We start from the raw sequence: 26,612 nt of genomic DNA, 5'->3' as shown, positions 1-26,612 counted from the left end.
AATGTTCAGTATCGTTTTCCTGTAATTGATCAGGATATGATACAAGAACAACAAGACATTGTCAATCAAGTTCCAATCGAACAAACTCAACAACCTCAAGAACCAACGTCTGAAGAACAAGTGTCTTTACGGAGGTCCACTAGAGAAAGGAAGAGCGCTATTCCGGATGATTACATAGTGCTATTCCAAGAACATGAGGAAAATGATGGTATGACAGAGGATGATCCAATCAATATTCGTCAAGCCATGCAAGACTCAAATTCTCAAAAGTGGGCCGAAGCAATGAGTGAGGAGTATAAGGCAATGCAAGACAATAAAGTTTGAGAACTTGTCCCATTACCAGAAGGTGTGAAACCCATTGGTTGTAAGTGGATTTTCAAAACCAAACGGGATTCAAAAGGTAATGTGGAAAGGTACAAAGCACGTCTTGTAGCTAAAAGCTATACTCAAAAGTATGGGATTGACTTTAAGGAGACCTTCTCTCCAGTTTCATCGAAGGACTATTTTAGGACAATCATGGCACTTGTCGCACAGTTTGATATGGAACTCCATCAGATAGATGTCAAGACAGCTTTTCTCAATGGAGACATTGAGGAAACAATCTATATGATGCAACCAGAACACTTTGTATTTGAAAATCCAAAGAATATGGTTTGCAAACTTAAGAAGTCCATCTATGGGTTAAAGCAAGCTTCTCGTCAATGGTACCACAAGTTTCATCAAATAATTATCTTATTTGGTTTTGAGGTAAATGTAGTAGATGATTGTGTGCATCATAAGTTCAGTAGGAGTAAACATATATTCCTGGTTTTATATGTGGATGAAATTTTGCTTGCCATAAATGATATAGGCATGTTGAACGATACCAAGAAATTTCTCTCTAGACATTTTGAAATGAAAGATCTTGGTAACGCCTCCTTTGTACTAGGAATCCAAATACATCGAGATCGTTCTTGAGGTATTCTTGGATTATCGCAAAAGAGCTATATCGATAAGGTACTTAAAAGATTTGGCATGCAAGATTGTAAGCCAGGTAATACCCCAGTCGCTAAAGGAGACAAGTTTAGTCTTAAACAGTGCCCTAAAGGAAGCCTTGAGATTCAAGAAATGCAAAAGATTCCCTCTGCTTCGGCTGTAGGAAGTCTTATGTATGCTCAAGTTTGTACGCGTCCAGATATTGCGTACATTGTTGGAGTGTTGGGCAGATATTTAAGCAACCCATGAATGGATCATTGGAAAGCAGCCAAAAGAGTAATGAGATATCTAAAGAGAACTTGTGATTATATGCTCACATATAAGAGGTCGAATAATTTTGAGATCATGGTATATTCGGACTCCAATTTCGCGGGATGCCAAGATAGCATGAGATCCACTTCAGGCTATGTATTTCTATTGGCTGGCGGAGCTATCTCTTGGAGAAGTGCCAAACAAGCACTAACAGCTTCTTCCACCATGGCGGCTGAATTTATAGCATGTTACGAGGCATCTAATCATGTAATATGGATGAAGAATTTTGTAACTGGGCTGCGTATTCTAGAAGAGGTTGAAAGACCATTGAAATTGTTTTGTGACAATAGATCAGCTGTATTGTATTCCAACAATAATAGGAGCTCGACAAAATCGAAGCACATCGACATCAAGTTCCTTGTTGTGAAAGAAAGAGTACAAAATGGATAGATTTTGATAGAACACATAGGCACAAACTCCATGATAGCAGATCCTTTTACGAAGGGTTTGCCACCCATTGTTTTCAATGAGCACACTACTCATATGGGTGTTATTCAGTTTGATGAAGTCTAGATCTAGTGGGAGTTTGTACTATACATTTTATGTTTGGTTTTTGTTGTTCAAACTTATATATTTGGATATTTTCTGATCAGAAATAAAGTTCATTGTTTACTTTACACTTTGTCTAACTGAAATTAAGGTTTTGATTTCACATTGGTAAAGAAGGACCGGTTGAAAATTGACATGAATAGATCACCTTGCATGTAATTTTCATGCCACACATTCATGATTGATCTATGTCATTTGATTGTATTGATATGTGTGACCATTGATGGTTCAGTTGTGATAGATACAACAAAGACTGCATTGATCCTATATCGATATAATTAATGGACAAGATTGTTTAAGAAGTCCTATGGTTGTGATGACAAAAGTTTTGAGCTCGTTAAGTTTAACACATTTATAAGTTTACACATATGGCCAGTGGGAGATTGTTAGAATTTTAAGGGCCATAATTGTAATTTTATAAATGTTTAATGTCATCAATTAAATAAGTCATTAATTGATGTGGTCTAATTTAGAATAAGAATTGACTTAATGTCTTAATTTTCATGATATTATTGTGTGGATACCATATATGATATTTCTGGTTTGTTGAGGGGCCAAATTAGAAATAGTGAAATTTGTTTAATTATAAAATGAGGTTATGGTCCCAATTTTACAGTACGACGTATTGTTTTGTTTCCCATCAACAGAACTCTCTGGTTTTGGAAGAAAACTGCAAGATTGAAGATCATTTCCAATAATCGTCTACAAGTCATGGATTCCGGTACGCTTCCGCAATTCTGAGTGATGAAACCAATTGGATTTCAAATCTCGACACAGAAATCCATGACTTGTAGACGATTATTGGAAATGATCTTCAATCTTGCAGTTTTCTTCCAAAACCAGAGAGCTCTGTTGATGGGAAACAAAACAATACGTCGTACTGCAAAATTGGGACCATAACATCATTTTATAATTAAACAAATTTCACTATTTCTAATTTGGCCCCTCAACAAACCAGAAAAATCATATATGATATCCACACAATAATATCATGACAATTAAGACATTAAGTCAATTCTTATTTTAAATTAGACCACATCAATTAATGACTTATTTAATTGATGACATTAAACATTTATAATTACAATTATGACTCTTAAAATTCTAACGATAGAAGTTTGGAATCAACATAGAACTCCTTGTTGAAAGTCTTGCCTTTTGTTTTCCTCCCTTCCATGGTTGATCTAGAAGACGTCGGGCGTCGTTTTTTAATTTTCCCCATTTACCATTTAGGGTTGGAGAAATTAAATTATTATTCATAATAGAAATTGTTGGACAAAACATCTTATAATTTTTTTTTATAATTATTGCTTTGATTATTCAAATCTATAAAAAATTCATTGAAAAAAAGAAGAATTTAATATGTGAAAATATTTGTTTTTATATTTCGGGGAAAAATAACTCACAGTAACAAAAATAAAGGGAATAACTTCGGCATTTCTATTAGTTTTCAAAATTAAATTTATAAGTCAACCAAAGTGGGTATATCTATTTAACCGTTCGTTAATTTGTCTAGCATAAGGGATGATGAAAATACATCCGAAATTATAGCCAAATACTGACAAGAACAAATGAAAGATGAGTGGAATATTTAGGGTATCAAGAAAGGGACCATTGTTTATTCTTTAAAATCAAATAATTTAAGTTTCAATAAAAAGAATCATGGAAAGCCTGCTAGTGAATCAAAGGGGTTCAATAAATTTCTTTCAAACACAATAAATTCAATATAGGTTTCCAATATTTTTTAAAATGATAACATCTCTTGCGGCCATTCTATATATGTATGCATTGCATATACAAATTCACAAAAACTCCGGTAAGATCGTCTCACATATTAATTTTGTAAGGCGGATTTCCAATCAGATCCGATGCATGATAAAATATTACATTTTAATTTAAATATAGATCAAATTAACTAGTCTCTTAGTGTAAGAGGTTTGTTTAACATAAAAGTGCAGAAACAATAAATTTGTGTGTATCAGATTTTGGTGTTGTGTGTCGACGTTGTCAAAACTGTTCATAACATGCAGCGGAATGCATTATTTATCACACACAATAAACTTTAATAACCATAATTAGACGAATTAAATTATGTACAAGTATAAATACTTGTAGAATGCGTTAGGGAAAAATTATCGCTAGTAAACTTGTAAATCATTTATAAAACTCAATACTAGTGACACATATAAAATATATATTCCTTGACTATCTAAGGAGATAAATTGCATCTAAATAAATCAAATAAAATCACAGTTGCAAATATTGTGTCGCTTAAAATATAAACCGTCGAGAACTCTTCAAGCAACACTGCACACGAGTGTTTTCCTTCGAGTGTCTTCAATACGGATCAGCAACACAGTAAAATGATGAATTTATCACCAAATTTTTTCTGCTCAAAAGCGTTTACCACTTCGTTTCANTATAGCACGGACACCAGAAATTAAATTCAATATCTAAAATTGAAATGAGCCTAAGCTCAACTATTCCATTACATACATTTCCCCACCAATGTTTCTCTTTGGCTGGATTTCCGATACCTCTATTCGGGTCGAGTGCAAGAGGAGTCTCACAATTGAGGTAAAATGTGAAGAAAGGATTCTATATATCCCAACACCCTCCGGCCTTCCCCAACACACAACACATGCAGCTAGCTACCTTCTTTTTCTCCGATATACACTCTCTCACTTGGGCTCATACCCGAATAAATCCGGGTGAAGGGGCCAATCATCGAGTGCCACGTGGAAGCATTCAGTTTTTATTCAAGTCAATAAAAATTAACACGTGTGGTTGGGTACGGTACATTGAAAATTTCTGTCAATATTGTATACCGTATGAAAATGTTCGATATGAGAAAAATTATATCGATGTTGTATCCAGATTTCGGTATGGTATAAGCAGAATATTGGTATACCGAGATTTCGATACGATATCGATATTATATGGTTCATATCGAGAACTGATTGCTGGAAAAAAATAAACAAATCATTTCAATATGATTACATCAACTTTAGACAAAACTATATTCAAGTAGAAGAACAAGACCGAAAAATATACAATAGTTCTATCACACAACCCTTTTTTATTTTATTTATTTATAATTTAATTATCTAAAAGTATTATATTTTTTAAAATGTACAAATATTGCTTTGGTATTTCGAAATACTGAAATTTTCAAAATTCCATACCTACAAATTTGGTATCATTATCAGTATTAAATTTCTTGGTACGGTAATTTCGATATATACTCCGTAGCTCCAAATCATGACACCTAGAATAAACCAGCACAAAATGGATTAAACAGAGGACACAACATACATACGCAACATGCTTTTGAGGCATTCAATGCAGAAAATTGGTCCCTTTAGTTTGATTATTCGTCCATCATTTTTCTGTGTTTTGTTATATATATATCCTCATCTAGTATTCTGCCTGTCACCGCCGCTGCAATGGCAGCTCTGAAGCTGGGGTTTCTTGTCAACGATGAAGCCATTTGTTGAACGAAAAACTGTTGAATATCACTGTTCTGATAATGATCACTTGCAGTCGCACAATGAGTTTTGGTGCATACTAAAGGATCTGCAGATTCAAGAATTGTCGTAGGGTCCCCACACGGTGGAGAGAACGAGTCAGAGAACAAAGCTCCGGCTAGTACTGATGGTAACGTCACTGGGATCTCGGCCCTGGAAGGAAGGTGGTGGTGGTGGTGGTGGCAGTCATGGTGGTTATGCTGACCTTCATACGTGACTAGTAAAAGGGATGGATCATTGGCGCTTCTTTGCACCTACACGCACACACAAAATTACTAAAATTAGTATACGACGTTGAACATTACTGATATGTCCGATGTCACGTTAGCACTTTACGAAGAAGACTAAAATTGAAAAAAATGCAAAGCAATGGATACTACAATCAGGGGATGGATTATCTTTAGTGACAAACACACAATTTTAACTATTTTAACCTTCTTTTTCACAGGGCAAGTTGGGGCGAAAGAACACTTGTAGTAAGCTCTAGGGGATGGATTATCTTTGGTGACCTTCTGGCCATACTTTCTCCAGTGATATCCATCCTTCACTATCTGCAATATTTCCAAAGACGTTGTAAACACATACATTAACGATCATATCGATTTATGATATTTTGTTGAAATCAAGCTTTAAGGTGCTCACAAATTTACCAGGCTCATATCCGATGGATCGATCCTTACATAAACTGTTGAAATACTTGATTCTATTACATCTTTTGGCCTGTCTGGTGACAATATATCATCATAGAATCTTGGATTCGACGGATTATTTCCGAGGTAGTTTTCAAAGTCGTCGTGGACGCTTCCCTTTGATATTCTTGAGATTTGATTCTCAGAGCACTTCTGCAACAGGCTAATGTAATTTTTACCAACATCTGTGAGCATGACCTTCAGTCTCTTGTTCTCGGCTTTTATTTCATCCAGCTTCTCGATCAAATCAGGCTGCATATTAAATTTCAATTCACACACACACACATATAAAGATTAAAAATAATAACAATGACTTGGAATCCACGTTTGATTTAAATTTTTAACATAATCTCGTTGTTAATTATAAATTTCGAATCTATCGTTTCCAAAAACTAGTAAAATGTGAAGCCAAGAAAAAATTAATACTTAAACCAACACTTGTTTAAAGTTGCATTAAAGCAAGTTTCCCGAATGGTTTTGTTTCGTTTATTTATAAAATATTGGGAAGTAAACTATGATTTCATATAAACAAAAATTTTAACCATTTTTGTTAGGACACAAGAATAGTATTAATTTTGGGTTTTGATTTTTTGAGCATTCGAAATTTAGTGTTAGTCCAATAAATTTTTTAAAAAAAACTTTTTAACTTCATTTGTCGGAGCGATGATATTGCACTAGACATATTAGAATTATATGGTGTCAAGTCTGCAATATCCGATGTACATATATACCAAAAAAATTAGAAATTAAAAAGAAACAATTCATTGAATTTTAAGACCAAATTAAATTTAATTTGTTCTCATGAAGTAATACATAAATCTTTCTATATTATTTATTAGTAAAATAAATTAAAATCTCAAAATATCAGACGTACCAGGCTTTCACTAGAGGTGTTAACATTGACGTCCATAGTAAGGGTTGTGTCCACCAGTACTTCCTCCATCTCTGCAATTTCAAAGCTTAATTTATTGTGCTACAACATAATCTTCGGTTTCAGATGGATGGGAAGGCAATATATATATAGTTTTGATATAATGCACACTCATCATGCACATTTATGTGAGCGCATAAGATGACACTTATATATTGGATGCGATTAAATATAGAAAAATTACACATCCAACAGGCTTGTGTTACCTCATCGGTGCTCATATGAGCATACACGATTATGTGAATATATAATGAAGGCAAAAACTTGTGTGAGACGGTCTCAAATGAGACTCACTCATATATGAAAAGATGAACAAATCCTAAAGTCAAGTCTTTATAGTCTTTGTATTATTAATAGAAAATCGAGAAGCTGGAACGAAAATGATCGATGGATGTCATGGAGAATTTTCAAGATGGAATTAATTATTGTCCGTCTAGATGATGTTAATTTAAATCATTAAAATAGTTTAAATTTTTATAATCGTGTCTTTATATAAATATTGAACACAAAATTTTTTATGCAGCTTACTTCGTTCAATTTGATTATTTTATGATATTGAACATATATTAATTAGAACTTTTCTAAAATTTTGGCATTAATTTTTTTTTAAAAAAAAACTAAGGATTTATAAATAGTAAAATTGAGTATAATCTTGAAATAAAATATTAAAATTTTTAAGTACAAAAAACAATTAGAAGTTTGAGAATGAAATTAAAATCGGAAAGTTCCACGAAATCTTATACAGTCTAACGGTTCATGCATGTTGCAAGCACGTTAAAAAGGTTGTTGAGTTGTTTGGCCCGAAGATCGTCTTCGTGGGATCCTCTCGAGCAGAAAAAGAAAAACACTTTTGTCAAATATTTTGATGTCTTTAAAATTTAAAATTGACTTAGATAATACAAGCTCATTTCAAAATTAGCCATAATTCTTTAAAGCCCAGACTATTGGATCTCGGTTTTCTCGTGTTCAAACGCAGCGGAAGTTTTAAATTTTTATTTTATTCTGACAATTAAAATATTTGTTTGAGCACTCGTATGATTTTAATGAACATAAACATTTATAGGGTGTTTAGAATATATACCTTAGTGAATAATTCACTCGGCTCCAAGTACTCCGGTATTAGCGGACGTAGCTCTTGTTGTAAATCCCTACGAACTTTCTTCGAACCTCCTTCTTCGATATCCGAATCAGGTCCACGATTGGATTACTTGTTCCTCCTCTAATTTGTACTAGAAAATTAGAAGATGTTTTTGCGTAGAGATAAAACACGAAGAAGAAATCGATTTCGAGAGCTGAAAGTTTCGTTCCTCTCTTTCTTAAAAAATTCGAAAGAATCCATGCCTGAAGAATAAAGAATTCTAAAGATCTTTCTAATCCATTATTTCCACTGTTGGATCTCGGTTTCTCGTGCTCAAATGCAGCGGAAGTTTTAAAATTTTTATTTTATTTTGACAATCAAAATATTTGTTCGAGCACTCGTATGATTTTAATGAACATAAACATTCATAGGGTGTTTAGTATATATACTTAGAAAATAATTCACTCGACTCCAACTACTCCGGTATTAACGGATATAGCTCTTGTTGTAAATCTCTACGAACTTTCTTCGAAAGTCCTTCTTCGATCTCCGAATCAGGTCCACGACCAGATTACTTGTTCCCCCTCTAATTTGCACTAAAAAATTAGAAGATGTTTTTGCGTAGAGATATAACACGAATAAGAAATCGATTCAACACTATATGTCGAATTTTTATGGCAACAAGAAAGCAATTTCGAGAGCTCAAAGTTTCGTTCCTCTCTTTCTTCAAACTTTCGAAAGAATCCATTCCTTAAGAATAAAGAATTCTAATTATCTTTCTAATTCATTATTCACTTAATTAATCCAATTAATTAAGTAAATTTAATATTCTAAATGCATGCCATCCTTTTTCCAGTTCAATTGTTTCCACCGAATCATGCTTGCATTATAATAATAATCATTATTATATTTTCTAATCCATCCTTTACTTAATTAATCAGATTAATTAAGTTAACTATGAATTCTAATTGCATTCATGTATTAGACCAAATCTCGATGCATATATATATATATATTGAGAATATCATGCATTAATATTATATTACTTTGTGTTCAAGTTTTTAAAATTATGGTATCATGAATATTTTCATATTACATAAATCAATACTATATTTTATAAAAACTTAATGGGCTATATTTTAAATCAATTAAAATATAATTTAATTATTAAAACTCATTCGAACTTTAATAAATTAGCATGATGAGCTTATACTCTTACAAGCCCATGTTCGAAGCTCTCATTACATTAATCTCATAATAATCCCGATCGACGATCCAGTATCATCGATGTGACAATTTCAACTTGTTTGTCATTATGATGCACATTTTAGTTTCGAGATCACCAATGTCTAAATAAGACAGGTGTACTTCCTTTGACTGTCTTAGAAGTCATGCTCTCAAAATTTCTATAAGCTTTTATAAACTTTATTTATAAGCTTATCGATTTATCATATCAAACTTATTTCTTATAAATTCAACTCATTGAATTTATTATCTCAACGAGAACAAATGATCCAGTGCTTGTTTGATCCTCAATGGTTCAGGGATACAGCTAGCCGTGTGTTCACAACTTTTTGTGATTCAGGAAAAAATCCTTTATTCAGGCTTACCCTAATTTGCCTCATTCTATGTATCAACTATTGATCATGAGAATGTCAGAAATCATATTTCTGATTAAACCCATCGAATCATGGTAAGAGCGTCTAGTAGCATCGCCTTATGATTTCCTGGGTATCACTGATAGTGTCTGCAAGAACCAGTCGATTATGATTATCGTACAGCACGGTCCCTTCATCTCATATATCACGGTCGAATTTGCAACCATTGGTTCATCGAGGGTTGCATAATAATTCGATAACTATGTGACACATCTTTGAGAATAAGTAGTGGCATCACATGTATAATTGGAGAACTCCTTCTCTAACGTACATCTCATACTCTGGCTAGATATTCCATGCACTATTATTTCATCATATCACATAGGATATCCATACATGTAGGTGAGCGGTGAATTCCCGACTACAATACATTGGCTCCTACATGTGTCGCAACTGTACCCAATCTCGCAACCTGATGACCCTCCTGGAGTCTGTAAACGAGTCAAAGCACAGCCCTAGCATATAGAGCCTCAGTGTTGTCCCGGGTCGTAAGGACTAATGGTATACAGTCATAACCACGGATTTATCCTCTCAATGAATGATAAACACTTGGAAAGTCCGAGAGAGGGTAGTTCGGTATAATCATCATATGACTACCCATCTGCATGTTTGGACATCTTTATGCCCTTACCAAGAAACGTGGTACACAACATCACAGATGTTAGTCTCGAGCTCAAGCGACCTTTATCCACGTTTTAGACGGTTGAATCGACTAGGAACGAATTTAGATTATACAGAGTTTACTAATGAGTTTCAACATCGAATTACGATTAATTTGTATTAAAGTATAATCAAGATCTTTATCTATGTTGATCACATGAGTATACAGATAAAGAAATAACAAACAATGAAATAATGAATTATATTAAAATAAAGATTGTTTATTACAATTGAGTCAATAAATTCCCTAGCCAACAGTTGGCTTACAGGGCATCTACTCTAACACAGACCTCACTGTTGATCAAGGATCCCAGCTATCGAGCTCAACCATATAGCAAAACGTCCGAACCCATATGTCCGAGCCCGTGAATCTCTAATAAGGTCAATCTCCTCAGCCCTCTTTACTAAAAGTCCGAGCCCACCAAGGGGACCTGGAAATCCGAGCTATAACGCAAGTAGAGAATTTGAAGAAATTTTCACCGATAAGAGGACCCGATAATTACGGAATTCGATCAAATCTCATCGAGACAAGACAATAGTCCTAGCCGCCATCAAGAGTCTTAGCTGTCGTGGTCAGGGAGTCCTACTGTATGATGTCTCTTATCTCAGGTAGAGTTCTATCTTAACAAGAATTCTACTCTCATAATGTAGCCAATCACTCATGCCTTTATAAATATCAGGTATTGGCCTACGATTTTACACGCTCATACTCTCTTACTCGCTTTACAATATTATATATCACTCTTAAATTTGCTATACATGTTGACTTAAGCATCGGAAAAGTCACGTCGAAAAACTCTTTGGCGCCTTCTAACCCTATTTTTGTCTGTGTAGAACCCAAAACACTAACCCAATCCACTCAGCCATGAAACTTTGAAGACCCGCACTCCAAACCAAACCCAAAGTAAAATTTTGATATCATCATATGTATTTGTCGTGATTATTTATTTGGAAATATTGTAATTTTGGTCTTATTTTTTTATTTGTAATTTTGGTGTTCTATATTGTCAAATTTCAGTTTTAATCATATATTTTAATCTTTGACATGTTTATTTACTTTTCATCGAGAGTGTTGATGTGACACTTCGACACACATGATTGCCAGCACCATGTTTGCAGCAACATTAGTGCCACATCGAAAAAGAACTAAATTACAAAAAATAAAGACAATGAACTAATTTTTTTTTTTTTTAAAAATACTTTCTCATGGACCGGTCGGTCGGTCGAGTTGAAGATTCGTCTCACAAAACTGATTTGTAAGATGATCTTATAAGAATTTTTGAAAGAAACATAAAATTCAATCCGTCTGCAAAGTCAAGGAGCTCACCAGACAAAAATTTAGTTAACCCTTAGGTTACCATGATGTTTTAATAATTAATTGAATCGGCATCAATAATTTTATTATTTATATATAAATTATTTAAAAAAATTGTTGACCAAGCTATTTATTATTGTTTTTTTCCCTTAACATTGAACTTAATACATATTAAAAATATTTTATCATATAAAGTTTTGAGAAGAAATAAAATTTGTAATTAAATCTTGACTGAATTAGTTGACGAAGACTTAGATATCACCATTCTTTTAGTGGCATGTTCCTATATGTCACCAAAGAAAGGCATTATCAACGTAATTGGGATGACGTATTTTGATTGTGGCACACATGAAACGTCACATGGAAGGGAAGATCATCATCCTTAACTTTTGAAAAAATGATAAATACTCGGTTTTAAGATTGACATCAGAGTTAAGATCACGAGTTTGATTATCATGATTACGATTAATGCAATTATCGAGAAGAAGATCATCGAGCGCAATAATTTCCCCTGCTAAAAGAGTAATTGATACTTGACATTTGAACTTTTATACAGTTTAAAATATTAAAGTTGTACTGTTTTGGTGAGGTTTGGCGCTATTCAAAACCTTTTTGAGTGCTCTCAAATTCTCGTGAAGGTAGTGGAATGTTGTAGAGTAGTTGAAAAAAAGACCTCTCGAGAGAAAGCTGAACTATCCTAGGCTCGTGTGGAATGACCAAGAACGTACGTGTTGAAAAGAGTTGAACATTCCACTAGGTTCATGTAAAATTAATTAGCTACAAATATTGTGTGTAAATTTCTTGAGCAATCTAGCTATACTTGGACAATGAACAAAAGTTCCATTGATTATGGAAAAGTCAAATATAAATTAGATCTCTTTAATTTGGTTCATCGTCATCAGAATTTAGCAAAATAACTTCATTTTTTTTGTTTTGTTTTTTGAAATTATGATGATAGATCTAGAATGTAGATTTTTATGTGTGTATATATATTATTAATTCTATTAATACAACGAACGCGTAGTAAATTATGATATATGGATTGTATCATATAATGCACACAATATTTATGTAGTAAATAATATGCGACAAATTTTTGACCAATATAACAATAAAAATTTAATGTGAAATATGGTGGAAAATCTGTATTAATATAGAACGTAACCATATACTTGAAAGGACAGATTCGCCGCTTAAAGATTGAGCAAAAACTTGTGTGAGACGATCTCACATATCGTATTTTATGAGACAGATCTCTTATTTGGGTCATTCATGAAAAAATATTACTTTTTATGCTAAGGGTCTTAATTTTTATTGTTAATATCGGTAGGATTGACCCGTCTCACATATAAAGATTCGTAAAACCGTATCACAACAGACCTACTCTAAAGATTAATGGAATAACTCGAAAGTATGTTTCAGATTGCATAAATCACGATCCTTTAAAATTATACACATTTACAAAATCCAATTAGAAATTTTTTTTACAAGGAAAGCTCATTAAATTTTTGGTTTCCTCTTGTTTATAATAACAAGAGATTGTGGTTCAGTTTCCACCGATTGAGATTGTTAGGCATTTCAAGAATCAGCAGGAGAGAGGGCGAGTGAGGCGGAACAAAATACGAGGATGCAAGAATTGGAGAACCCAGTGGAAACGAAACATATAATGTTTAAAGAGTCATTTTCAGCCATTGGATCTTTCCTTCAACGTCACTCTTCTTCTGCTTCAACTTTTCTCAAGAAATCGGTTCGAGTTCCATTCCTCTCTCTCTCTTTCTTAATTTTTAATTTTAATATTCTTTTATTACATGAGGTGGGGTTTCTGAAATCAGATCTGTGGGATTATCTATATATTTGTTTTATGTTCCAATTCAAGTGTGCTTCATCAATTATTCGATACAATTTTTTAAAAAAAGTAAAGAGGTAATATCGCAACGCAATATTAAGGAAATTTTTTGTTTTTCTTGTTGGGATACTAAGGAAATAAACGAGGTAATATCGCAACGCAAAATCATAAGTAATATCAACAATGAATAAGATTGACACCAATATTTATAGTGGTTCACATTCATTCAAAACCTCTCAAGGACATAACTTCTTTGTTAATAACAAAGAAGACAAAATAATTGAAAATACAAAATATTTCACCAAAAACACTCTAATTTTAATACTCATGTTCTCTCCACTAATCTTATTACTTCCAAGGATAAACATTCCTTAATAAATATCACGCTAAATCATTTATCTCACTTCTACAGTTATGTTGTAGATGAGAAGATTTTGTATTTTGATGTGGTTTTGAAATGAAGAATGTATGAGTATTTATATGTGAAGTTTAGAGGAAAAACAAAAAAAGAAAACATAATTTCTTACATAATCAAACCAATCATTTTTGACTAACACGAAACATGTGTTAATTATTTGTCAAAAATGATGTGCATTGAATTCAAATTTGTTGGCTTGATCTGTTTAACAATTCTCCCTCTCAAGTAGGGATGACANATTTAGCGTGAATAAATTTTCTTATTGTTCATTTAAATAATTTTTTAAATATTCATAACTTCATTGAAACCATTTAAATTTGAAAAAATTCAATTGTATATGATAATTGGGTATTTGGGTAGGGTATGAGTATCCGATAATCCGATGGATATGGGGATGATGATGATATTCAATACCCGATGGGTATGAGGATGGGTATGGGGATGAATTTAATAAATGGGTATGGAGATGGATGTATGAAATCCGACCCACACCCTACCCATTGACATCCCTACTCTCAAGTACATTTTGTGAATTCAATCAGACCTGCAACAACTCTACAGCATTCGAACTTCTATTTCGGCAATGTGTTGGTCATCACATCAGATCCATTTTCTTATGTGTAAATCTTCTCAAGCTTTAACAACCTTTTTCTCCAATACATCTCATATCCAATGATAGCTAACATCAATATGCTTTGATCTTGAATGCATTGAAGGATTTTTTCCTCATATGAATTGCACTCTGAGTGTCACAGAACAACTGTATAGATTTTGCACAAAACTTATTTCCTCGAAAAACCCTTTCATCCATAACAGCTCCTTGCATGCCTCAGTTGCTACAATGAACTCCGCTTTTGGTTGACAATGTTGCACACTTTTGCAACTTTGACGAGATGACACAACTCCCCCTACGAATTTAATAAGGTATCCTGATGTGGATTTTCGGGATTCAACATCTCTTACCATATCCACATATGTGTAGCCTACAAGCTCAACTCTGGATACTCCAAAACTCAATCTGTGTTTAGAGGTTCCTCGTAGATATCTGAATATCAATTTTACTACGGCCCAATGTTCATTTTCTAGTTTTGAAAGGAATCTACCCACTAAACCTACAAAATGAGCTAAATCTGGCCAAGGTCATACCATGTCATACATCAGAATTCCAACAGTTGACGCATATGGGGCAATTTTCATTTCTTTTTCCTCATATTCCATAATAGGACTTTGGTTGGAGTTCAACTTGAAGTAGTTGGAAAGAGGACATCCAACCGCTTTGGCCTGGTCCATGTTGAACCTCTGAAGTAACTTCTCAATATACTTCTCCTGCGAAAACCAGGTCTTCCTGGCATACCTATCTTGATATATTTCAATGCCAATAATTCTTTTTGCTGGCCTCAAGTCTTTCATAGAAAAAATCTTACTTAGTTGCTTCTTTAGGCCTATGATTTCAGAAGCATCTTTGCCAATAATCAACATGTTATCTACATTGAGAAGAAGCACCATCAAATCATCATGAGAGGTATTTTTGACAAACACACAATGGTCTACAATGATTTTCTTGAATCCTTGTTGGGTTATCTCTGATTCAAACTTCTTGTACAATTGTCTTGGTGCTTGTTTGAGATCGTAAACACTCTTCTTCAATCTGCACATGAGGTCCTCTTTGCCCTTTTTGCAAATTTCTTCCTCCAAATTCCCATGAAAGAATGCGGTCTTGACATCCATTTGTTTCATCTCCATATCAAGCTCAGCTGCTAACCTTAGCACAATCCGAATGGATGTCATCTTCACCAGATGAAAATATTTCATCAAATTCGACCCCATGTTTCTGTCCGAAACCTTTGATGACAATCCTAGATTTGAATCTTTGTTGACTATTGTGTTCTTCGTGCTTCAACTTGAACACCCACTTATTCTTCAAAGCGTTCTTACCTTTCGGCAACTTCACCAGCACAAATGTCTCATTCTCATGCAATGATTGCATTTCATCTTGCATGGCCTCCATCCACTTATCCTTGTGTTAATTGGTAATAGCTTCCTCGAAGCACTCTGGTTCTCCCCCGTCAGTTAGCATGATATATTAATTTGAGAAATATCTGGTTGAAGGTCGTACATCTCTTCCAGAACATGTGGTCGTGGTACCACGAGAACTTTCGGCTGGTGATTCACTATGAACATGGATATCATCATCATCCTATGATCATTTTGTAATTCTTCACCTTCAACCAGTCGTGGATTTATCGTTGAAGGCCACCATTCCAGATCTTGTTCAGATCCAAAATTCTTCTTTCCCAAATTCTCCAAAAATTCATTCTCCTCAAATACGGTATCACGACTTCTTATAGGCTTTTTGAGATCTATATTGTAAAACTTGTAACTAAGTTGATCCTCGCCACAGCCTATAAATATGTGTTTTCTTGTTTTTACATCCAACTTTTGTCTGTCATTTTTGGATATATGAACATAAGCAACACAACCAAATACCCCCAAATAATTATAGGAAACTTCTTTGCCTTGCCACACCTGTTCCGAGACATTGTAATTGAGAGGAACACAAGGTGAGTGATTCAATATATATGCAGCCGCAATCACGTCCTCACCCAAAAATTCCTTAGTCAGCTTTGCATGTAAGAGCATGCCTTTGACTCTTTTTGCCAAAGTTATATTCATCCTCTCAGTTAATCCGTTGAGTTATGGTGTCTTTGGTGGTGTGGTTTGGATGGATCGGTTCTAACACCAACAAGAGTGTTTCAAACACAATATTTTCAATGAGCTGTAATAGTTCGTGTTCTAAGAATGTAAACACCAATCAATTAAATCGAGTTTGGTTTTAAACCAAGCAAAAAATACTCGAAATAATCATTCGTTAAGAAAACTGAACAGTTTAAAGCTTTTAACTTGTGTGAACTGAATACTGAAATAAGGGAGACCGGTTCGAGCTTGTATCAGTTCAGTTATGATGAGAACTGAACTGATATCAGCTCAACTGATTAAATCAGTTTTAAAATAATAGTTAAACAATTAGGAACACAAGAAATGTTTATGGTGAGAACTGAACTGATATCAGCTCAATTGATGTCTGATTCCGTTCTTTTTGCATATCTCATCAAAGATTCCAATTATTCTCCTCCATTATCTGAACGAATACATTTGAGTTTTATGCATGTTTGTTGTTCAACCAAGTTAAGAAATTGTTGAATGCTTCCGCAACTTGGTCCTTGGTTTTGAGTATCCACACCCAAATTTCCGAGAATGATCATCGATAAAAGTTATCATGTACCTCGCTCCTCCGAGTGACCATGGCATCAGACCACATAGATATGAGTGCACCAGATCTAGAATTTTATCTGCTCTGTTATGAGGTGAAATTTTGAATGATATACTGTTTTGTTTTCCGACTAAGCATTTTGTGCATTGTTTCATATGAAAATGCTTTATACCGGGCAGAATTTGCTTGCTCACAAGGCGTGTAAGATTATTTTCACTTATGTGGCCAAGACTTCAGTGCCACAACTCTGTTGAGTTTTCTTCCTCTGCGTAGTTTACACCTTCAAAATGATTTTCTTGAACTACATACAACTTTGACATCTTTAATCATTTTGTCGCCACAAGTGATCCTCTTGAAATCTTACCTACCCCATTTCAGAAGGTTGTGCAGAAACCTTCTTCATCGAGTTTTTCGACCGATATCAGACTCAGACACATATCTGACACATGTCTAACGTCTTTCAGGATCAATGTAGAGCAATCCACGGTAGTCAAGCTCACAACTCCCTTTCCTACGACTATGGATAAGTTATTATTCCCCATCCTCACCACACCAAAGTCCCTTTGTGTGTAGAATGTAAAGCATTCTCTTTGATATGTGACGTGGACTATTGCTCCACTATCGATTACCCAACTAGTTACTTGAATTGTCAAATTTTCATACTCCTGCTCTAGCTCGTGAACAACATTGAATTTGTCAATGGTGTTTGTTTGCTCATCGTCGGTTTCATGTTTGTTTTTTGGTTGCCGATAATATTTTTTAATATTTCCGTTTTCTCCACAATGAAAACACTTTATGTTGGTATATCTCTCTAAGAACTTGGTTTTTCTTGGCTTCTAATTTGTGTTTTTCTGGATCTAGCTTCTCCCATTGACTTAGCAGCCAAAACATCTGACTGTGAGGTAGACGCTCCTTGAGATCTCCGCCTCATCTCTTCATTCAATATGCCACCCTTGATAAAGTTCATGCTCAAGACTCCTCCTGATGTGTTCATGAGTGATATTTATGCTCATACTTGATAATTGCTCCACGAATCTTTGAATCTCGTTCAGATGATCTATGATCAGAGTTCATTCTTTGTATCGAACCTGGACAAGCTCGTTCAAGTAGAACAATTTGTTGTTGCCATTTTTGAAGGCATACAATGTCTCCAACTTTGTCCAAAGCGTACGAGCATGTGTCTTGTTACATATGTGATTATACACGTTGTCATCGACAAATTTTCAGATGTACCCACAGACTTGCTCGAGCATGTGTCTTGTTACAGATGAGATTTATCATCTGGTTTAGACTCGCTGAACACCGATAGGTGCATCTTGGTGACGAATAGAAGATCTTTCATTTTACTTTTCCAAAGTTGATAACTAGAGCCATTAAGACTAATCATCTTGCTTGTGTGTACCTCCATCTTTTGTGACTGCTAACAACGAATTAATCGTCAAAGAAATCGTCAAAGAATGAACACAAAAGAACCATTTCTCTAATACTATCTAAAAATCTTTTTCTGATATGGAAGTTCAGACTAAGCTGCTACCACAGAACATACGAGGAATTTCTATAGTATTTGAGAACTTCACTCTAATACCTGTTGTTGGGATATCAGGGAATAAACAAGGTAACATCGCAGCGGAATATCATAAGTAATATCAACAGTGAATAAGATGAACATCAATATTTATAGTGATTCACCCAAAAATTGGGCTACGTCCACTCTATACCTCTTAAAAAAATTACTTCTTTATTAATAACAAAGAAAACAAGATAATTGAGAATACAAAGTATTTCACTCAGAACACTTTGATTTTAATACTCACATTCTCTCCACTAATCATATTTCTTCCAAGGATAAACACTCCTTAACAAATTTCACACTAAATCATTTATCTCACTTCTGTACTTATGATTGTAGATGAGAGGATTTTGTGTTTTGATATATATGATTTTGATATGAAGAATAGATGAGTATTTATGGGTGGAGTTTAGGGAAGAAAACAAAAAATAAAAAATCATTGCTTACATAATCAAAAAAACTATTATTTACTAACACAAAACATGTGTTACTTATTTGTCAAAAATGATGTGTCTTGAATTCAAATTTGTTGGCTTGATTTGTTTAACATTTCTTTTCATTCCACGGTATATCCTTGTATATTTTGATCATGCATACAATCATATATATACAACTAAAATATATAATTTTATTATTTTATTTTAATATAATTTAATTATAGGTTTTACACATAAAACTATAAAATGTATTTTTTTTAAAATAATAATTGCTATTTTTTTTTAATCTGAAAACATCATGCATTATAAGAAATATTATCCTGAAAAAGAAAAATGAATTTTCTCTGCTCATTAAAAATGTATATTTTTACTTATTCATGTTCATTCAGAACCAAAATAAATAACTTATTCTTGTGCAGTTGTGCTCCGTTATGTGTTTGGTTGCCACAATATTGAAGACAATATACACTTCACCAAGATCTTGGAACGCTAGGGTTAGGGTTTTACAACAGGATGGAAATAACGTCGTCTCTAACGATAACTTGTCAAGCAGCATTGCTCCGCCACCATTGCCGGAAGTAGAAAGACCGCCGCCTATAATTAGGACAGGTAAGCAAAATTTCGGTTAAACTCAATAACTTATTTAATTGAAGAAATTTATTAATTAAGAAATTCGATTTTTGCTTCATGAGAAAAAAATTATTTTAGTTTATTCCGTTTAAGTGATATTTTTTTTCTAAACGGACTAATTTTTTTTAATATGCACTACTGTTTTTATCTGCTGTTGACTAAGCTTTTGATCGAATTTATTTTACCCTATATTTTCATTAATAGTTGACATAAAAAAAAGAAAAGAAAAGTAGGGAAACAATCCAATGTCATCAATCTCCACTCTCGTTTTTCTTACGCTCTAACTTTTGAATGTCCTATTTTGGTCTTTCTAATTTTTTTAGATTCAAATCAATTCGATTATCGATTCGAATAACATATTTTTAATTCAAGTCGATAGGTTCGATTTTGATTAAAAATTCGTCCAGTTTCGTTTGTGCAAAAAATTCGGCCGGTTTAGTTTGTGATTAATTACCTCATTACATAATTTTTATATCCACATTGCTATTATTTATTTAATTTTGTGTCAAAACCAACTTGCAGAAAACTGATCTGCTAAAAGTTTTCAAAGGTAAAACCAAAACCGAATGCAGGAAAGTTTGACGTATAATCAATGACGTTGCATATTGCAGGTCATACGTTTGAAAGGAATCTTGTGATGAACGATGATGTTGTCGAGCCTGTTTCTTTAATGCATCCCAACTTGCGTCGTCCCCGATCTTCAAGGGGCCAAGCAAATGATGTCCGCATACGACAACTACTTACGGAAGCACATCGTACCATGATGGCTCGTTTCCAAGAGGTATACATATTTCACACTGTATTTACTTAAAGAGTTTGCCAAACATCTCTTAGATGGATTGGTAAAAACCTCTCCCTCTCCTACGAGGGAGAGGCGTGGTTCTATTCTCATGTGAGACAGATTGACGCATACAGTCCATGTTTATCATGAAAAGTAATATTTCTAACATAAAAACTCATAAAGAATAATACGTATCTCAACATCATGAAGTATCTATATATGTACATGTAAATCATGTACATTTAAAAATAACATTATTTTCGAGAAAGCGATTCATGAAAACTCTGATCAAGAATCATACATATCTCATGGTTTCATTGTTTTAATGATCTTATCATTATGTATTCAAGACGATACGACGCGAAGCCGAAGCCAGAAGAAGATCACCACATCCCTCGAGTAAAAAAGTGATTTTAATGCTGCCAATTACTTTCCTCACGGAAGAAATATTGTTGGCAAAGTTTGATGAAGATTCACAATGCTGCATTTGCCTAGAGAATTTCATCGTGAACGATGCAGTGCAAGACTTACCCTGCAACCATACTTTTCATCATCACTGCCTTGAATCATGGCTGGTAAGCATTCTAACATGATTGTTTGTACACATAATTATTTATCTTTTTTTTTTTTTGGTTTAAAACTTGATATTATACTTAGGATGCACATAATCGTTGTCCGATATGTCGACATGAACTTGAGACAGATGATCTAATGTACGGAAATTATTGGGAAAACGTGGACACCGGAGATGTAAATGCAGCAAATGCGAGCCAATCGATCGAGGAGGCGAACTAATAATTTATATGAATGCCTATTATGTTTTGGTTGAGTTGACTTGAGTTGAGTTATATTTTTTTTTTTCACAACCATTATTTGGATCCTTAATATCCTTTAGATTTGTCATTTAAGCTAAAACATCAAGAAAGTAAATCTTTTAATTTTATTAAATATGAAACTATGATCTTATAAATGTTCTTATATGCTGAACTTGATGTAATGATTTAACTTAGATAGGAGCGATTTGACTTAGGAGCGATTTGAATAATGAATTTGAAATTTCAAAAGGAAAAGTAAAATTTTAATTAATGCTGGCAACTTGTCTGAATAATAAAACAAGGTACAGAGAATGTGTCCATGTAATTGAATCCTGGTATTAATTGGGCTTATCATTTTTTGTTACCATTTGGGCCAGCCCATCTTCTTTTGGATTCTCTGCCACGTACAGCCGTTGATTCTCATCCGTCACATCCTACCCGTCTCTCCATCCAGATGGTCCCAAATAATTGAAATTAGTTTTTTTTTTTTTTTTTTTTTTTACTTTTCCAAAAATATTTGGATATGTGTATGTTATATATATCTCAATGTCTAAGATGGTATCAGATCGTTATGTGTTGGATACGTGTATGGGTCATGAGATAATATAAAACTATACGCTCCTGTTTTTATTATTAGACGTGAGAGCTGAATTAAATATTCTATATCGGTTGGATTAATTACTTGAGACATATATATATATAGACTTTGACAATCTTTATCCATTGAACTAATTTTGAGATTATTAGGTTTAAGTCTCAATTTTAACAAGATATTACTAGTCAAAAGAAAAAAACACATTCAATAAATCTATATACATAAACATTAATTAAGAATGTATTGGTTTATATAATTAATACGTTATTAATAAATAAATGCTTAAAATTTGATACATGATTAATAAACATGTGTTTAATCGAACTAACGAATTGATGTGTCATTGATTTTTCTGAAATTCCAAATAAAAAAAAATAAATCGGTTTTCTAGATTTGTTGGGATTCATAAAATGTTTACATTTATTAAGATTATATTTTGTTAAAGATAGAGAATTTGACTTAACTCAATACCAAAAGTTAGCTTAAAATAAAATTGTCCAAGTCCATTTATACTACATGCAGGAACTCTATCAAATCGATGTGAGACATGTTAACACATCCCTCTCATGTCCAAAAACCAGACCAACTATGGATAGAATTCAACATATAACAGTAGAACTTGAAACTCTATTCAATCGATGTGAGATATCTTAACACACTCCTCTCACTTGAACGTGGAAACATTAATGGATCCCGTCTCACTTGAAATTGGAAACATTAACGGGTGACTCAATTATTTGTAGCCCAACACAGTGGTGGAACTTAGGTTCTGATACTATGTTAATGATTGAAATTTGGACCTAACTCAACTTTAAAAACTATCTCAAAAGAAAAGATTGTCGAAGTCCATTTATGTCACTCTCAAAAACTCTATCCAACCGATGTGAGATATGTTAAGATAGATGCGATTGCACTAAACTAGTTTATGGAACGAGACCAAATATGTTTGAAGCTGCTCCCTTTAACAAGCAAATCTGATATAGAGTATCATCCCTCGTTAAAACCTTTTTTTTTAAAAAAATAATTAGTTTATGGTCTTTTTCGAAATCACATATTATTTGTTGGGTTGAAAATGCAGCATTGCTCCGATGAAATGGGAAAAAAAATCACGATGCCTTAGGACAAAGAAATAGGCTTTTAAGAGTTTTTCGGCTTTTAAGAATTTTATGTCTGTAGTAATAATCTGAAAAGCAATAAGCTGTGACAGTAATATGAGAAGTTAGCTTGTAATTTTCATTTTTTCATTGTCATATATATTTTACAGAAAACAAACTTGAACTTCATTGTTAGAAACATGGAAGATGTAGTTTTTGCAGCAAGAATTGATGCATTTGCACTTATGGGACTTATTTTTTAGGTGATATCTTTTTAACCATAGCTGAATTTATAACTTGAGGGACTTAGTTAGAGAAATCCCAGCAGCAACAGCGACAAGTGTCTTAATTCGTTAGCTGTTGAATTTAGAGCTTTTCACAATGGTGAGTTGTTTGAAATTAAGTTTAATTGTTTGTAGTCTTAATATTTTCTTAATACGATTATTAAAAAAAATTTGTGTGTTTTTTTTTATAGAAGAAAACATATGTTGTCTTTGTTAAACGAAGCCAGGATTCAGAAGTACATGAGACTGTCTTCATGGTCAAAATCGAACCGAATTTTCTGAAATCGAATTAACCGAACTTTTTTCTGTTGGCAAACCGGACCGACCGAACTTTGCTACGAAAACCTAACAAACCAAACCGAAAAAATCGGTTATTTCGTTTAGTAACAATTAACCGAAATTTTAAATTTTTTAAAAACATTCAAGTTTTAAATAAAAAAAAATGTGCAATATAAAAATTGGATAAAATAAATTTAAATTGTATTTATTGAAAAAATATTTTTTAAGGGTATTTCTATTGGCCAATAAATTTTATTAGAAATTTTTAATATTTATAAAAGTTCAGTTTGTTAGGTTAACCGAAATGTTATACTAAAAACTGAAATCGAACCGAAATAACCTATATTTTAAAAATTTAAACCGAACTTCCGAATAAACCAAATGTAGGACCGAGCGCTTGCCGCTTTACCAAAAGCTATAGCTAGTGGTAATAGTGTAACTCAAATATTTTAAACCGCACAATAGCAAAAACATCATGGTTCGATCGCTCTACCCAGTAGGGACAATTATTGCCTCTCAAAATCGAACCCATTTTTCAAATTAATTCAGTTCGCTCTGTTATTTTGGTTGAAATCGCTATTTTTTTCAATCACAGACTGTAATTGATGTTTGTCCGTTATTTGTTGATATATGCTCTTTTGGTTTAAAATAACTTGATATTTATTCTTTTCTTCATCTCTGAGTTATCTAACCAGAAAAATTCAATTATCCTAAAAATTTACAACAAAGCATTATTTTTCAATTATTCAATTTTTGGATTTTATAAATAGAAAAATCACAATTTGAGCCCAATAATAGTCACATATCAATAATCATCAAACATTTCAAGAAATTGATTATTATTCCAAACATATGCAACAATAGATTTTTAGAGTAAAAATTCGAACTCAAAAATTCATATACATCATAAGCTAATATTATTGCAATTCGAATAATCACAACTAAATAATAAATATAATTTTAGAGTTGTCGAATTTTTATCTCAAAGTCGCATAATTTTTGAACATACGATAATAAACTAATCAATACACAGTAATAAATTATGATTTGTGAAAATTTTTTTATTTTTAATTTTTAAACATGAGACTAAAAAAAATAAAAACTAAAAAAATTGTTCTATTTTTAATATGAGCTGAAAAATATTTAAAAATTAAAACTGCTAATATTTTTTTTAAAGGTGGGGCTGGAGCCCACCCTAGCCCAAGGGTGGCTCCGCTCCTGTCTTTGTTGGACGTGAACAGAGTGTTTATTACCCGTGAGGAGTAGCATCTTCTAAAATTAATGAATATAAGAGTGCTATGACCAGTCTTCTAAACTTATGTTGTCATTAAAAAATGAGGGTGCTAAACCCCAAACTAAATATCCATAGATGTTTGTTGTACATAATAATTATAACTCAAACCAATTTCATTTTGAAACTATAATTATTTGTTTTTCGTGTACACATTTACCATTTGTCATTCCATTGGCCAGTTTGACTTAATATTAGGTTGCTCGTTGATATCAGTTTGATCCGTGACTAACTCATTGTGTCTTTAGTGTCAGAGTGCCTTATTGAAACAGATTATAAAATCCACCAATGAGTTTTTGCTAGAGACGTACCTCTTGAAAAGAAATGTGAAATTTCAAATATCTGACTGCTTGACATCCCTGTAGAAAAATACATGGTTGAAATAAGCTGACACTCACTTATGCCGCAACTCATACATCACAGACAACTAATCATTTTGTACCAAGTTAGCATGTAACGTCCCCGACGTCCCATTCATAGTTAAACCATACATTAAATGCTGAATAATTTTTCTTTAAAAAAAAAAACATGTGTCGTGCTCACGATATAAAATATCATGCATTCAAAACCAATCTCAAAATTTCGTGTGCGATCATTCCAAACCAAAATATCCATGAAAATTCCTAACACGCACACTAGAAACCAACAAAAGGTTAACTCCAACTATCGTACAAATCTTGAATTAAATAAAGTATTTATGTCGTGAAAAATGCATAATTTCTTGAACACGCTGCTAGAGGGTATCAGACAGCGAGCCATGCAACCTTTCCGCTTCCTCGGCTAATCCGTCCCTTGTCCATCTTCAAATTCGTTAATAGTATATTCATCACCTACACCATCCAAATATAGTGGGTTTAAATACTCAACAAGCATATTTATTTACTAACGAATACATAATAAAATCATCACACATGCGTAGGACGTGATCATAACATAAAAGTATAACACTCTTTGCTTTGGGTGATGAATTATAATGCAAATGTGATAAACATCATTAGAGCACATTCATTGAGTTCCATGATGTTTATGTAAATAGTTGTGCAACCTAGATATATCATTTGATACAGCTCATACTAGTCGATGTCAATATGCATACCGTTCATTCTTGTTTGGAAAGGCCTCCCCAGATCTCATCCTGGTGCACCAGTCCCATATTGTCACTACAAGTAAACATGAACTTCAAAATAACGTTTTCATGCTCTTCATTTCATGCTCATAAATAGTCATACTTGAAAATCATTCATGCCATTTATAAGAAAAGTTAACATGTCTCATCAATTTTCATAAACATCATTCTTTCATACTTAAAATAACTTTCATTAAAAGAAATACTTATACATTCATGTATTACGTATAATTAACGATCCACGTTCTCAATGACATTTCATGCATCATGCATACAACATCACACTTGGACTCTTACATGCATGTTATAGGACAAAACTTGACCAAAAAGAAGTGTACAACATCTGTCATACCCATGCAGGGGAGCACGCCTGCGTGCCCCTTCGCGTGGGATACTTTGGCGTGCACTGCCCAACCCACGCGTGGGTGGCTCAACAGCCAACTAAGCTAGACTTCACCTTTGCAAATCCATTTCCATTCAC

General features: G+C 33.3%; 2 protein-coding genes across 2 annotated transcripts; one reads left to right on the top strand and one right to left on the bottom strand.

Moving 5' to 3' along the window:
* Nucleotides 1-5,084: 5,084 nt before the first annotated feature.
* LOC140981430 (probable WRKY transcription factor 40) lies at nucleotides 5,085-7,117 on the bottom strand. Its single transcript, XM_073447831.1, has 4 exons — nucleotides 6,927-7,117; nucleotides 6,014-6,304; nucleotides 5,798-5,914; nucleotides 5,085-5,617 (listed from the first exon to the last, which is right to left on the bottom strand). Exons 1-4 carry the CDS (start codon nucleotides 6,993-6,995, stop codon nucleotides 5,207-5,209), a joined length of 888 nt encoding a protein of 295 aa, XP_073303932.1. The 5' UTR covers nucleotides 6,996-7,117; the 3' UTR covers nucleotides 5,085-5,206.
* A 6,159-nt stretch (nucleotides 7,118-13,276) lies between these two features.
* On the top strand, nucleotides 13,277-21,521 carry LOC140980335 (E3 ubiquitin-protein ligase AIP2-like). Its single transcript, XM_073446102.1, has 5 exons — nucleotides 13,277-13,441; nucleotides 19,656-19,845; nucleotides 20,478-20,647; nucleotides 20,998-21,222; nucleotides 21,305-21,521. The coding sequence occupies exons 1-5, from the start codon at nucleotides 13,322-13,324 to the stop codon at nucleotides 21,440-21,442; spliced, it is 843 nt and encodes a 280-aa protein (XP_073302203.1). The 5' UTR covers nucleotides 13,277-13,321; the 3' UTR covers nucleotides 21,443-21,521.
* Nucleotides 21,522-26,612: the final 5,091 nt, after the last annotated feature.

The sequence above is a fragment of the Primulina huaijiensis genome, chromosome 7 (assembly GCF_012295235.1).
Source record: "Primulina huaijiensis isolate GDHJ02 chromosome 7, ASM1229523v2, whole genome shotgun sequence".
NCBI classification, from domain to species: domain Eukaryota; kingdom Viridiplantae; phylum Streptophyta; class Magnoliopsida; order Lamiales; family Gesneriaceae; genus Primulina; species Primulina huaijiensis.
This window is presented reverse-complemented; position numbering and strand designations above follow the sequence as displayed.